At 40.9% G+C, this 15533-nt stretch overlaps 1 protein-coding gene across 1 annotated transcript in view; it reads left to right on the top strand.

The window, feature by feature from the left end:
• Positions 1 to 15533, top strand: part of LOC122553256 (tubby-related protein 4-like) — a 353919-nt gene that overhangs the window by 148167 nt on the left and 190219 nt on the right. Inside the window, exons 7-8 of the mRNA XM_043696840.1 lie at positions 495 to 575; positions 1098 to 1332. Of these exons, the coding sequence (XP_043552775.1) occupies positions 495 to 575; positions 1098 to 1332 (316 nt within the window). The remainder of the gene's footprint in view (positions 1 to 494; positions 576 to 1097; positions 1333 to 15533) is intronic.

The raw sequence follows: 15533 nt of genomic DNA, 5'->3' as shown, positions 1-15533 counted from the left end.
AAAGCAGAAGACAACAGCTTCGCTTCACTTGGAAGTCGCCACTGATGATGTTACCTAGCCAGGTAATGAAACATCTGGATATCGAACCTATAGCTCAGTGAGCAAAGCTACACCCTAAACCTCAACCTGAGCTACAAACCTTCACAAACCTTGCAAAAATGTACATTAAATCTGGCAAAATGTTTGAAGTAGAATGAACAAAGAAGTCATGAGCACTGAAAATGGTGCATATAGTCTGATTCACTATTAGCTTGAGGTGGCGCCCTATATTATTCTGACTCTAGCACAATTCAAAGACCCTGTATCTCAGTATTGATAAAGTTGGTCTTTTAAATGCTATGCAGCACATGCCAGATTGTCTTCAGTTTAAGTCAAATCAACAGCTCAGTCAACTATAGTCTTATTGATGCAAAATAGAAGCTTAAGAAATCTTAATTTCAAATGAAAACCAGTGGCTAAAGTATGTATTCTCCTCTTGCATCCCACTAGAATAGAATATGGAGGAAACTAGTGCTGATACTAAATTTTCTTCCACCACTACAATTTTACTTTTGAATCCAGATCATCCTGATAAGGTGAAAGAAAGACATGTATTATAATGGTTATTTTCCATATGAAAATGCATTTTTGCAGTCTTATTTATTGATGGGTATGAAATCACAGTTAAATTAGTCAATAATTTAGTAAAATTAATGTTGATTTGAAACATTCCATCTGTAGTAGTTGTCATCAATCCCTTTGAAAGAAAAGATGTTTTCCATGTTTCGTGATTTGCAGCACTAAGACACAATGTCTAATATTTACCTGCTCTATTTTCTGTATAATTAAATTGTACTCAATATCTTTTGAGACTTGCATGTTTAATTGCTAAAAATGATTTTAGAGCTCTGCATTTGTTTAAAAATTTTTTGAAACAGATTAGAGTGAAATGTACTTTGCAGATGCACCTGAGCAATGAATGAATATTAGGATTGGGTTTTAGATGTGGAGCAGCATACACCAGATAAGAAAATTCATCAGTTCAGTATGTTTTTTTTTCTATGGCAAGATTATTAACTAAATTTATTTAAGTAATCACTGCTTATATTTTTGTTTAGCCTCCCATCCCAGACCCAAATAATATGCGGGATTTTGTCAGTTACCCGACAGCAGGAAATGAAAGACTGCATTGCACCATGAAGCGTACAGAAGATGACCCAGAGGTAGGGGGCCCATGCTACACCCTGTACCTGGAATACTTGGGTGGACTCGTGCCAATTTTAAAAGGGAGGCGAATTAGCAAGCTTCGACCAGAATTTGTCATAATGGACCCCAAAACTGATGGTAAAGCAGGTATGAATAGAATTAAAATTGAAGCATGAAAATTTAGAATGGAATAATTGTCGGCATTAAGCTTGTCATGCAAAGTATTTGGGATTTTGGGTTTAAAAAATAGATATATTATATACTAAAGAAGGGATGTTTGGTGAACCTTTGTAACACATTGGTTAGACCGTTCCTCAAGTACAATACTGCATCCAGTGACCAGTACTAACCACACTTTTTAGGAAGGATATGAGGAAACTTTCAGGATAGAGAGGAGATTTAGCAAAATGATCCCATGGATAAGGGATTATATACACAAGGTTAGGTTGGCAAAGTTCAAATTTGTTCTCGTTAGTGCAAAGGAGATTGAGGGAATTTTGATAGACTTGGAAAAGATTATGACAGTTTTGGTGAGGCAGACAAAAATTGTTCCAGTTAACTTGTACAATGATTAGAGAATCCAGAAAGATTATAAGACATAAGAGCAGAAATTAGGCCATTCGGCTCATTGAGTCTGGTCTGCCATTCATGGCTGATAAGTTTTTCGGTAGCCCTTGACCCCTTGACAATCAAGAACCTATCTATCTCCGAATTAAATATACTCAGTGACCTGGCCTCCACAGCCTTCTGTGGCAATGAATTCCATAGATTCATCACTTTCTCCTTATCTCTGTTCTAAAGGGTCTTCCCTTTACTCTACGTCTGTGCCTGTGGGTCTTAGTCTTTCCTGCCAATGGAATCATCATCCCAATGTGCACTCTGTCCAGGCCGTTTAGAATTCTGTTAATTTCAATTAGATTCCCCATCAAATTTCTAAACTCCGTCGAGACCCACAGTCCTCAAATGTTCCTCATATGTTAAGCCTTTCATTCCTAGGATCATTCTCGTGAACCTCGTCTGGACCTGCTCCAGGGCCAGTACATGCTTCCTGAGGTCTGAGGCCCAAAATTCCTCACGATGCTCTAAATGTGGTCTGACCAGAGCTTTGTAAAGCTTCAGGAGAACATCCCTGCTTCATTCTAGTCCTCTTGAAATAAATGCCAACATTGTATCTGTCTTCCTCACTACCGACTCAACCTGCAAGTTTACCTTAAGAGTATCCTGGACTAGGACTGTCAAGTTTGTGCTTCAAATTTCTGAATTTTCTCCCAATTTAGAAAGTAATCCATGCCTGCAGTCTTCCTGTCAAAGTGCATGACCTCATACTTTTCCATGTTATATTCCATCTGCACATCTTTGCCCACTCTCCTAACCTGTCTAAATTCTTCTGCAGGGATAAAGCAAGGACTACAGATGCTGGAGATCACAGTGAAGAGTGTGGTGCTGGAAAAGCACAGGACATGCTGATGAAGGGTTTATGCCTGAAACATCAATTCTTCTACTTCTTGGATGCTGCCTGACCTGTTGTGCTTTTCCAGCACCACACACTTGATCTTAAATCCTTCCTCGCTTCCTCAATACTAGCTGTCCCTCCACCTATCTTTGTATCATCTATAAACTTAGCCAGAATGTCCTCAGATCATTAATGTCTAAAGTGAAAAGATGTGGTCCCAACACTGACCCTTGTGGATCACCATTAGTCACAGGTTGCCATCCTGAGAAGGACCTTTCATCCCCACTTCCTACTTTCTGCCAGACAGCGAATCTTTTAACCTAGATTCTAACACCATGGGTCCAGCACCTTGTCAAAGGCTTTTTGGAATACAGGTAGAAAAAACCCATTGGCTCTCTTTGGTCTAACTTGCTTGTTACCTCCTCAAAGAATTCTAACAGATTTGTCAAGCATGACCTCTCCTTGATGAAACCATGCTGATTTTACCCTATTTTACTATGCACTTTCAAGAATTAGAAAAATTTTACCAATGACTGAGGTCAGATTAATCATCCTGTAATTTCTCATCTTTTGTCTTACTCCCTTTTTAAACAGATGGATTACAGTAGCATTTTTCAAGTCCTCTGAGACCCTCCCTGACTCCAGTGTTTCCTGAAAGATCACCACTAACACCTCCACTATCTCTTTGCTATCTAAGTACTTATTTAGTTCTTCAGCCATTTCTTTGTTCCTCACTACTACTACTCCAGCGTTATTTTCCAACAGGCCCTTTATATATCTAATGAAACTCTCGCCATCTACTTTTATATTATCAGCTAGATTACCCTCATAGTTAATCTTCTCCCTCCTTTTTTTTGTTGTCTGCTGTTCGTTTTTGTAGGCTTTCCACCCTCATTTCTCTGTAGTTGCCTTTATTCACCTGTATTCAATCTGATTCTACCTTCTCCCTCTTAAATTGCAGAGTAAATTCTATCATATTATGGTCACTGCATCCTAAGGGTTCCTTTATCTTCGGCTCCCTTATCAAGTCTGCCTCATTGCACAACACTAAATTCAGAATTGCTTGTCCTGTAGTGGGCTACACCACAAGCTACTCCAAAAAGCCATTTCATAGACATTTCACAAATTCTTTTTTGTGTGATCCACTATCAACCTGACTTTCCCAGTCTGCCTGCATATTGAAGTTCCCCTTGATCACTGAAACCTTGCCTTTCTTACACACCTTTTCTATCTCCTGGTGTATCGTGTGCCCCAAATGCTGACTACTGTTTGGAGGCCTGTACATAAACCCCAGTACGGGTTTTTACCTTTGTGGCTTCTCAGCTCTATCCATACAGATTATGTATTATCTGACCCTACTTTGTTTCTCACTATTGATTTAATTTCATTTCTTACTATTAAGGCAAACCCACTCTCCTCTGCCCAAGCGCCTGTCTTTTTGATAGGACGTATATTCTTGGATATTTACTCCCAGGCCTGATCCCCTTGCAGCCACGTCTCCATGATGCCCACCATGTCATACCTGCCAATTTTGATCTGCACCACTAGCTCATTTACCTTATTTTTGTACACTGCATGCATTCAGATACAACACCTTCAGTCTTGTACTGACTGTCCCTCTTCTCATTGTCACTTGTTTATCCAGTGTGCTTGAAGTTTAATTCCTAACCTTTTCCAAACACTATCCTATTTTATGTGCTGGAGACTTTAATAACATCTCCTGAGTTCTCCGTTCTTTTCATTATTTTCATATTTTTCACGCGGTTGAATCTATCTGCTTTGTTTCCAATTGGTCATTATACTATTTGGAGTTTTACCCTTCTCTTCTCCTTCGCTTGCTAGTTTAAAGTCCATTTGACCATCCTATTTACCCTTCTTGCTAGAAAATTGGTCCCAGCTCGGTTTAGGTGTAGACTATCCCAACGGTACACATCCCTCCAGTTCTGAAATTGATGCCCCATGAAAAGGAACCCCTCTTTCATGTAGCACTCTCGCCACGTATTTATCTCCCTTTATCTCATGTCCCTATGCTAATTTGCATGTGGCTCAGGCAATAATCTGGAGATTATAATTCTCGAGAACTTGTTCTTTAAATTTAGTTCCTAGTTTCTGATCATCTCAAAACCGGATGCTCCCCCTCCCTCTCCAATATCCTTTCAAGCCAGTCAGAGATGTCCCTCACCCTTGCACAGGCCAGGTAATATACCATGTGCGACTCTCGATCCTGCTTGCAGAGGATACTATCTGTTCCCCTAATTATGGAATCCTCGACAACTATCACTTGTTCAGATTTAAGATGTTTGGAAAGCGATGTTGGAAGGAGAACTTTTTAATGGTATTGACTGAGAACTATGACTGTGATGTTAGTAAAAATGGGTCACTGATTTCAAGAGGAAATTGGATGGACGCTTGAGGTAAATAAATGTGTTGGTCTGTGGGGTTTGAAAGTGGGAATGGATTGAATTGGATTGCTCTCCTCAGTGTTTTAATGAGTTGAATGAATTGTTTGTTCCTTGATAATTAATTATAATACGATTCTCAGAGTACACATTGTTTTATTAATTAATTCATTGTCATTTGCATGCTGTAATAAAAGTTTATTCTCTATATTCAACTTGGAATCTTGTTACCACATTACAAACTAAAAGACTTTTATATAGAGGGTGAACAATGTTTCAGAAGCAGATTTCTGTTTCTATGCTCATGGAAGTTTTACCAACCTGTAAAATATTTATAATTTATAAGAAGTTAAACTGGTATATGTAACAGTGGCAGAGGCAGAAAACCTCATTACATTTATAATATTTAGATGTGCACTTGTGGTGTTGAGTCATACAAGGCTATGAACCAAGTGCTGAAAATGGGATTAGAGTAGTTAGGTGGTTGATTTTGACTGGTTCAGACTTGATAGACCGAAAAGATAGATCTAATGAAAAGATCTCTTTTCATTAGATCTCTGATTCAATGATGATATTCAGACAAGTATGATTGTTTCAAGGTTAATAAGTCAGAAACGTTATTGCAGTACTATCAGCTCTTTTTCAGATGAGACATCCTTTCTGCTGTAGTGACAGTCAGGAGGATTATCCTAGTGTCCTTATGTATGGCTCAGTCAATATTACAAAAATAAATTTCTGATCATTATCACAGTGCATTTTCTAAGACTTTGCTGTGCACAAATTAGCAGCAGTGTTTCTTACCTCTGAACAGTGACTACAGTTCATAGCCACTTAAGTACTTCGAAAGAGCTCTACGACATCAGTGGTAATGAAAGGTCATATATAAATTAAAGTCTTTCGTTTCTTGATCCTATTCATACTATCCAATCCTACAAACCATCAAATTTTCCTTTTGGGTTGTCTTTGTTATTTTATATTGTTAATGATACTTTGTACTCTAATACTGTCTGCTTATTCACATTTCCTCTTAAAGACCATGCCTTGATCCCTCAGTTGTTACAAACTACTGCTCCATTTCCAAGTGTTGTTTTCACCCTAAAGCCCTTGAATAGACTGCTACCTATGAAAATCCACGCTCATCTTTCCAGGAACATGTATAAATTATCTGATTAGGTTTGCACTGTTTTTCAGTACCAAAAAGGCTTTTGTTAAAGTACTGTGACGGGCACTTGAATAAACTATCCATTTTAATGTACCTGCAGCTTGGCTGACTACCTCCTCCTCCTCCTCCAGTGCTTCTCTCTTTCATACTATTTGAATGGGATTACATTCACCTGAATCTACTCTGTATATCCAATCCTAGCCAGAAAATTAACTACAGTGGCATCTTTTTTTGTTCCTACATCATTATCTTGTCCCCCCAAAAAATATCCTTGGCCCTCTTCCATTTCTCATCTGTGCACTGTCTCTCAAGGGCATGGTGTGTAAAACGGTTCCCACATGTTTGGTACATTGCATATCTCACCACTGCTGTCTTTCATCATCCTTCCACTATCTAAATTGTGTGACTGCATGTCTGACACTGAATACTAGACAACTAGAAATTTCATTTGATTACAATACTGGAAAGACCAAAGCTGTTATCTTCAATCCTTGCAACAAGATAGAAAACAGAGAATGCGAATAAAGAGTGACAGAAGATGGGAAGTAGTGTTCTCCAAAGATTAGTGCTGCAGATGACACCCAATAGGAATGTAAGAACATAAGAAATGTGAGCAGGAATAGGCCGTTTAATTAGCTCATCTAATAACGATCTTATTTCCACTTTCCGATATTATGAAGGAGTGATTAAATAAAATGAAATCCTTTCACTCGCTCTATAATCAATAAGTTACAATTTATTTATATAATTCCAACTATGACCAAATTAACAGAGTTACTAACAGCCAAACAATTCCCCTCGAACTACTAACTGAACAGAATTCTATTGGTGTGCTGTTTTAATAAATCACAAAGCTCATTTAAATAGCAAAACAATAGAATTCAGTCTCTTCAAAATTACAGCTAGGATGCATCTTCTGGACCTTTGTGTGAATTCTCTGTTCACCTTCTTTCAGGAATGCGTTCACAGTTGAATTCTTTGGTTAGGGCACCTTGTCCATTGAAGTCTTTTGCTGGGAATATTAGCTAAGAGTGTCGCGATACCTTTATTTAGATGTTTCTTACTCTGAAGCTTAGAGAATTTTGTGAGAGCCAATAATTCTTTCCTTCAAAATAATGGTTGTTAACTGTTGGCAGATGGCTGTTTCCCCTGCCTGACTTTCCAAATGTCCCTTTTTTTGTGTCCTTGGTGACCTATTAATTTCTTTACAATCAGTTTGGTTTTAAGTTGTCAAAATCATCAAATTTAACTTTAATAAATTTGTGATAACCAAAGGCCTGGTTCAAATTATTTGGCTGGAGTTCAAAACTATTGTTTTGGTCTTTGAATGCACACATTTCAGTTTCAAGAAAATTGCTGCTGCCTGCAGACATTTTTTAGACTCTCCAAGCCTAGAAAAAGCATGCCATCTTTTAAAGGGACCATGTAATGCTTCTCCCATTTCATGATCTTGCAATTTTACACAAGTTCACAACTTCTACATGTACCCTCCAAAATCTATCTAATGCAGTCTTGAATACATTCAATGACCCAGCTTCCACTGCTTTCTGGGTTGACAATTACAAACAGGACTGACAATTTGAGACTAGAAATTTCTCCTTACCTCTATGGCAGCACGGTGGTTCAGGGGGCGCAGTGGTTAGCACTGCTGCCTCACAGCACCAGGGACCCAGGTTCAGTTCCCAAGTTGGGCGACTGTCTGTGTGGAGTTTGCACATTCTCCCCGTGTCTGCGTGGGTTTCCTCCCACAATCCAAAGATGTGCAGGTTAGGTGAATTGGCCATGCTAAATTGCCCATATTGTTAGCTACATTAGTCAGGGGTAAATGTAGGGGAATAGGTCTGGATGGGTTACTCTTTGGAGGGTCGGTGTGGACTTGTTGGGCTGAAGGGCCTGTTTCCATACTGTAGGAAATCTAGTCTAATCTACCGTCAATTGTAGACCCCCCTTACTTTGAAACCAGATTCTCAAGTTACAACACACAACCATAGAAATGGTGCAACCCAGAAGGGGGAATGAGCATTTGGCTCAACTTGTCCATGCCAACCCAAAGATGCCCCAGAGATGTCCTTTCTAATCTCATCATCCTGCACATGGTCTATAGCCCTGCAGCTCTAAGTATCTAAGGCACAGATCCAGGTTCATCTTACAAGAGTTTGGGTCTCTGCCTCCACCACCATCTCAGGCAACGAATTCCAGATGCCCACCACCCACTGCAAAAAATAGTTTTTCCTCATATCCCATGTACTCCTCTGTCACTTTGCTTGAATCTATCACCCCTGATTTTTGAGAACTCTTGTCAAGGGAAACAGATTCCATCTATCTACTCTGTACCCCTCACAATTTTGTATACATTGATCATGTCACTTGTCAGCCTTCTCTATTCCAAAGAAAACAGCCCCACCTCTCCTTGTATCTACAACTTTCCAGCCTGGCAACATTCCACTAAATCTTCTCTGCACACTCTCCAGAGTAACTGTGTGCTTCCTGTAATGTAGTGACGAGAACAGCACACAATGCTCCAGTTGTAGCCTCACCAGTATCTTACACAATTCCATCATTATATTCCTACTCTTGTATTCTATACTTCTGTCAATGATGAAAGCATTCCATATGTTTTCTTTGCAACCTTATTTACCTGTGGGGACCTGTGCACTTGCAAGCCAAGATCTGGTCAGCACGGTGGCTCAGTGGTTAGCACTGCTGCCGCACGGCACCAGGGTCCCAGGTTCGATTCCAGCCTTGGGCGCCTGTCTGTGTGGAGTTTGCACATTCTCCCTGTGTCTGTGTGGGTTTCCTCCGAGTGCTCTGGTTTCCTCCCACAGTCCAAAGGATGTGCAAGTCAGATGGATTGGCCATGCTAAATTGCCCTTCATGTTAGGTGCATTAGTCAAAGGGAAATGGGTCTGGGTGGGTTACTCTTCGGACTCCGAGTGCTCTGGTTTCCTCCCACAGTCCAAACATGTGCAGGTCAGGTGAATTGGCTGTGCTAATTGCCCATAGTGTTAGGTGCATTAGTCAGAAGGAAGTGGGTCTGGGTAGGTTGCTCTTCGGAGGGTCGATGTGGACTGGTTGAGCCGAAGGGCCTGTTTCCACACTGTAAGTAATCTAATCTAATCTCTCGTTTCATCTACCCTTCTCAGCATATTCCTATTTATTGCATATTTGTTTTCATGTTTGTCCTCCTTTTCATCTGCCACTTTCTTGCCCACTTACCAACCATCTGTATCCTCTACATGGCCAATTTTTCTGTCATCTGCAAATGTTGTGTCCCCAACATTCAAGTCTAAATCGTTAATGTATAAAACAGACCGAGCCCTGCAGAACACCACTTTAAACAGCTTTCTATTTGCAAGGGCAACCATTAACCATTACCCTTTGTTTTCTTTCACTAAACTAACTTTGGATCCATTTTGACACATTGTCTTTTACTTTTTTTGACCAGCCTACCATGTGGGACCTTGTCAAATGCCTTACTAAAATCCATGTAGACAACATCACTGCACTTCACTCATCAATCCTCCTTGTCACTTCCTCAAAGAATTCAAACAAATTTATGAGGAATGACTTTCCCCTAACAAAGCATGCTGACTATCCTTGACCATTCCATGTCTTTCTAAGTGACGGGATATTTGAGCTTTCAGGATTTCTTCTAACAATTTGCCACTGAAGTAAGACTAATGTCTTATAATCGTTCAGCATTTTGAAATGTCAGAAACATATTTGCATTTCTTCAGCACCTCACCTGTGTCTAGTGAAGATTGGAAAATAATTCTCAGAGCATGATTAGATTAGATTAGATTCCCTGCAGTGTGGAAACAGGCCCTTCGGCCCAACAAGTCCACACCGACCCTCCGACCCATTTCCCTCTGACTGATGTACCTAACACTATGGGCAATTTAACATCAGCCAATTCATCTGATCTGCACATCTTTGGGCTGTGGGAGGAAACCAGAGCACCCGGGGGAAACCCATCCAGACACGAGGAGAATGTGCAAACTCCACACAGACAGGCGCCCGAGGCTGGAATTGAACCTGGTATCTGGTGCTGTGAGGCAGCAGTGCTAACTACTGAGCCACTGTGCCGACCCTGAAAAACACATTGGCCACATCCCTACAGCGCCTGACAGGCAACCGCCAACATTAGACAGGGTCAAAGTAGTACATTACAGTTGAGCCAGGTAGAACTAGAACGTGCAACCTTTTGATCTGAAGTCAGGCGCGTTATCTATTTTGCCACTGACCCACCGTTATGTCTTATGCTCCACCCCACCATCTGCTATTTCCTCCCTGACCACCTTCAGCATCCTAGGGAATAATCTATCTGACCTTTATTCCAATTCCTTTAACACTTTGTCTTTCATTATAATTATTTTGTCCATCTTTCTCAATGGTCATTTCGGATCACCCCTTTCCTTTGTAAATACGGAGGCAAAAAATTAATTTAAAATTCCTCCCATATCTTCTGCAGCTTCACACAATTTTTCTTTTTATCTTTGATAGGTCCCACATTTTCCTTAAGTGCTCTTTAGATTCTAGAATCCCCCACAAGGGGAAACAATCTTTCAATACATATGCTGTTAACCCTCTTTAGAATCTAATCTCTTAACAGTAAGATCAATTATGTTTCTTAATTCCAATAGACCCAATCTGCTCAACCTTACCCGTTAACCACAACCCCTTCATGTCATGAATAGTTATGGAAAAGGATAGACCTGGTCCACAAGTTTAAGTTCTAATTTGGGGCAAGGCTATTTTTGATGGTATCAGACCGGAACTTTCAAAAGTAGATTGGTGGAGGGAGGCTGTTCACAATTAAAGAGATATTTGGCTAGTGAGAGGCTTTCAAAAGTCAGATAATGAGAGTTCTGAGTCAGCGTGTTCCTGTTAGTGTGAAGGACAAGGCTGGCAGGAGGAGGGAACACTGAATTACTCGGGGTCTGTTCAAGAAAAAGCAGTAGGCATAAGTCAGATAACAGCAGCTGGGATCAAGTGAATCCTTTGAGCAGTATGGGGGGGGTTAGGAATACAGTGAAGTGGGAGATCAGAAGGGCAAAAAGGGTGAATGATTTAGCTTTGGCAGATAAGGTAAAGGAGAATCCAAAGAGATTCTACATGTACATTGAGGTTAAAAGATTATCTAAGAAGAAAATAGGGCCCCTTAATGCCATATATGTGTGCAGTCGCAGGAAGCAGGTGAGATCCTAAAAGGGTATTTCTTGTCAGTATTTATCAAGGAGAAAGACATAGAAGTGGGGAAACTCAGAGAAATAAATACTGATGTCTTGAAAAGAGTCCACATTACGGAAGAGGAGGTACTGGAGGTCTTAAAGCCATAGATGTGAGTAACTACCTGGGAACTGATCAAGTTTATTCCAGGACATTGTGGGAAGCTCGGGAAAAAATTGCAGGACCCTCAGTACAGATATTTGGGTCATTAATAGCCATGGGTGCAAAAGAGTGGAGGGTAACTAATATTATGCCATTATTTAGCAAAGGCTGCAAGGAAAAGTCTGGGAATGATGAGCCTGACATCAGAAAGTGACTAAGTTGTGGAAGGGGATTCTGACAGACAGGACCAATATACATTTGGAAAGGCAAGGACTAATTAGGAATAGTCAGCATTGGCTTTGTGCATAGGAAATTGTGTCTCACAAATTTGATTGAGCTTTTGAAGAGCTGACCAATAAGACTGATGTAAGCAGAGCGGCGGAGGTTGTCTTCATAGACTTTATAGCAAAGCTTTCAACCAAGTATGGCATGGTAGACTAGTTAGTAAGATTAGATCACATGGGATCCAAGAAGAGCTAGCTAATTGGATAAAAAATAGATTGACAGTATGAGACAGAGAGTGATGGTAGAGGATTGTTGTCCTGGAGGCCTGTGAGCAGCTGTGTGTCACAAGGGTGGGTGCTGGGTCAATGCTTGTTGTCATGTATATAAACAATTTGGATGGGAATACAGGAGACATGGTTAGTAAGGTTGCAGATGATACGAAAATTAGTAGGATACAGTACAACAGAATCTTGGTTAATCGGGCCAGGGGGCTGAGGAATAGCAGGTGGAATTTAATGCCGGTAAATGCAAGGTGCTGCACTTTGATAAGATAAACTTACACAGTTAATGGTAAGATCCTGTGGCGTATCATGAAAGTGGTGTCATAGGTGAGCATCTAACAGTTCTGAAGAAATCTGAAATGTTAATTGTGATTTCTTTTCATAGATGCTATCAGACCTGCAGAGTTTTTCCAGAAATTTTTGGTTTGTTTTTGTTTCCACTCACCAGAGCTTTATAGGAAGAAGTCAATCCCACTGGATTTCCCCTCATATCAGTCATCAGCCAGAGTTATGAACACATGGATTTTCTACATTTGCTAAGGGGAACTTGTGAATGTAATTGCAGCAAGTCGGTGCGTTAATGAGTTACCATAAAATGATAAAAACAGGTTCCAGAAAACTGTCTGAAGGTTTTTGAGAATTTAAACCAAACTTTAGCCTGCCCTTGGGAAATTGAAATTTTACTGCCCACCCTTCTAAAAACTCTGGGTGGGCAAGGAAAATTCCACCCTTTTATTTTCACATCACAAAATGCCTATCTTTTATCACTTGCAAACTTTGCTGTAATACATTTTGTCCATTCAGCCAACTAATTAGCATAGATTGTAATACAGATCCCTAAGGCACCCAATGCTAATAGACGTTGCCAGCTTGAAATTAACCTATTTATCCTGACTGTTTCTTGTTTGTTAGTCAGTTACCTCTGTGCATGCTCCTAACACAACAACTTAGATTTTCTGATGGTCAGAAAAGCATTGGAGCAGCGCAAACCAGAGTTGCACATTGGATCTGTGCATGCTCCCAGATGCATTTGGGCTCCATTTTCAGCAGCAGGAAGAACAGGAGCTTTGACCAGGGGCCTGCTAGGAAAGGTGAGTCACTCATTTAAATCTTTAAAACCTTACCTCTAGCGTCGGAGCCCTCCATTCTGATTTCAGCAGCAGGAAGAGCGGGAGCTTGGTCCAGGGCCTGCCGGGAAAGGTGAGTCACTAATTTAAATGTTTACATCTGACATTGGAGAGCAGAGGTTTCTGGGAAAGAAGGGACTTTTTGTTTCCCCTCAGCTATATAATGAGGGTTTTCTAAACCCAAGACCTCTTGTAGGGCGTACCACCCATCCACCACCTCCAACTTTAAACACCAGGGACGCATCAGGTAAGTTTCTCTTCATTTTTATTTTCTGATCAGGGACTAGCAGGAATGGCAGTGCAGGGAGAAGAATGTTCCTCCTGCATGATGTTTGAGGTGAGGGACGCCATTAGTGGAGGAACCCTTCATGATTTTATAGACCTCAATCAGGTCCCCCTTCAATCTCCATTTTTGTAGATTAGGATTGTTTCATTAGAAAAAACAAGATTGAGGGGGGACCTGATTGAGGTCTACAAAATCATGAAGGGTAGATAGGGATAAGCTTTTTACCAGGGTGAAGGATTCAATAACGAGAAATCATGCTTTCAAGGTTGAGAGGTGAAAGGTTTTAAGGAGATACACGCAGCAAGTACTTTACACAGTGGGTGATAGATGCCTGGAATGCGTTGCCAGCACAGGTAGTAGAGGCAGGCATGGTAGATTCTTAGATTAGATTAGATTAGATTAGATTAGAGTGTGGAAACATTCATTCAAGATGCGTCTGGACAGACGCATGAGTAGGGGGGGGAGCAGAGGGGTACAGATGCTTAGGAATTGGGCGACAGGTTTAGACAGTGAATTTTGATCGGCTCAGGCTTGGAGAGCAGAAGGGGCCTGTTCCTGGTCTGTAAATGTTTTTTGTTCTTTGTAACTTTGGATCATTCAGGAGGCAGAATCTGTGATCGGTAAGAATTTAAGATTAGATTTGATTAGATTCCCTACAGTGTGGAAACAGGCCCTTCGGTAGTCCACACCGACCCTCCAAAGTGTAACCCACCCAGACCCATTCCCCCTAACTAATGCACCTAACTCTACAGGCAATTTAGCATGACCAATTCACCTAACCGGGAACACAGGGAAGTAGTTACTCCTCAGCATGAAGAAACCTGGGAATCTGTTGGAAGGGGGAGAAAGCAGTCAGTGCAGGGATCCCTTGTGATCATTCCCCTGAGAAACAAGTATGCTGTTTTGGATACTGTTGGGGGGAACGACGACTTACTAGGGGCGTGCATTGAGGTGTAGATCTCTGGCACAGAAGAGAAAGGACGAGAGTGTTAGTCATTGGGGACTCAATAGTTAGTGACAGATAGAAGGTTTGTTGGGAACGAAAGAGACTCACAGTTGGTGTGTTGCCTCCCAGGCGCCAGGGCCCATGATGTCTCTGATAATTCTCTGGGGTCCTGAAGGGAGAGGGTGACCAACCCCAAGTCATGGTCCACATAGGTACCAACGACATAGGTAGAGAGAAGGATAGGGATGTAAGGCAGGATTTCAGGAGATAGGATGGAAGCTGAGAGCTAGAATAAACAGAGCTGTTATCTGTAGTTTGTTACCCGTGCCACATGACAGCGAGGCAAGTCATAGGAAGAGATATCAGCTGAACACATGGCTGCAGGGTTGGTGCAGGAGGGAGGGTTTCAGGTATATGGATAACTGGGGCTCATTCTGGGGAAGGTAGGATCTCCACAAAAAGGACAGTCTTCACTTGAACCAAAGGGGTACTAATATCCTGGGTGGGAAATTTGTTAGTGCTATTCGGGTGGGTTTAAACTTGCTCAGCAGGGGGATGGGAATCTGTGGTGTAGTTCCAGTGCACAGGAGGATGAGAGTAGGGAGGACATGGACAGGATTTCATGGGCACAGGAGTGTGCTGGCAGACAGCAAGCTGATTTTGAGTGTGTCTACTTCAGTGCCAGGAATATCGGAATAGGGTAGGTGAGCTTACAGCATGGATAGGTACCTGGGACTTTGATGTTGTGGCCATTTTGGAGACATGGTTAGAGCAGGGTGAGGAATGGATGATGCAGGTTTCAGGGTTTAAATCTTTCATTAAGAACAGGCAAGGCGGTAAAGGGGGGGGAGGTGTGACCTTTTCTTTTAATAGATATTTTTATTAGAAATTTAACATTTTTACAAGTTTACAAAAATAAACAAAACTCTCAGATATAAACATTGATATACAATTAGCTCAAATATACAATAGCCAAAATTTGACAAAAAAAACAAAACAAAAAAAAACCGCCAAAAAAAAAAACAAACAGACAAAACTCAACTATCTACTAATCTAACCTACAACTAACCAGAGTGTATATTTAAGTCTCTTACATGCTCGGAATGTGTTAACATCAAATGTAATAAAACCCGTATTC

This window comes from Chiloscyllium plagiosum, chromosome 9 (assembly GCF_004010195.1).
Source record: "Chiloscyllium plagiosum isolate BGI_BamShark_2017 chromosome 9, ASM401019v2, whole genome shotgun sequence".
Lineage (NCBI taxonomy): Eukaryota > Metazoa > Chordata > Chondrichthyes > Orectolobiformes > Hemiscylliidae > Chiloscyllium > Chiloscyllium plagiosum.
This window is presented reverse-complemented; position numbering and strand designations above follow the sequence as displayed.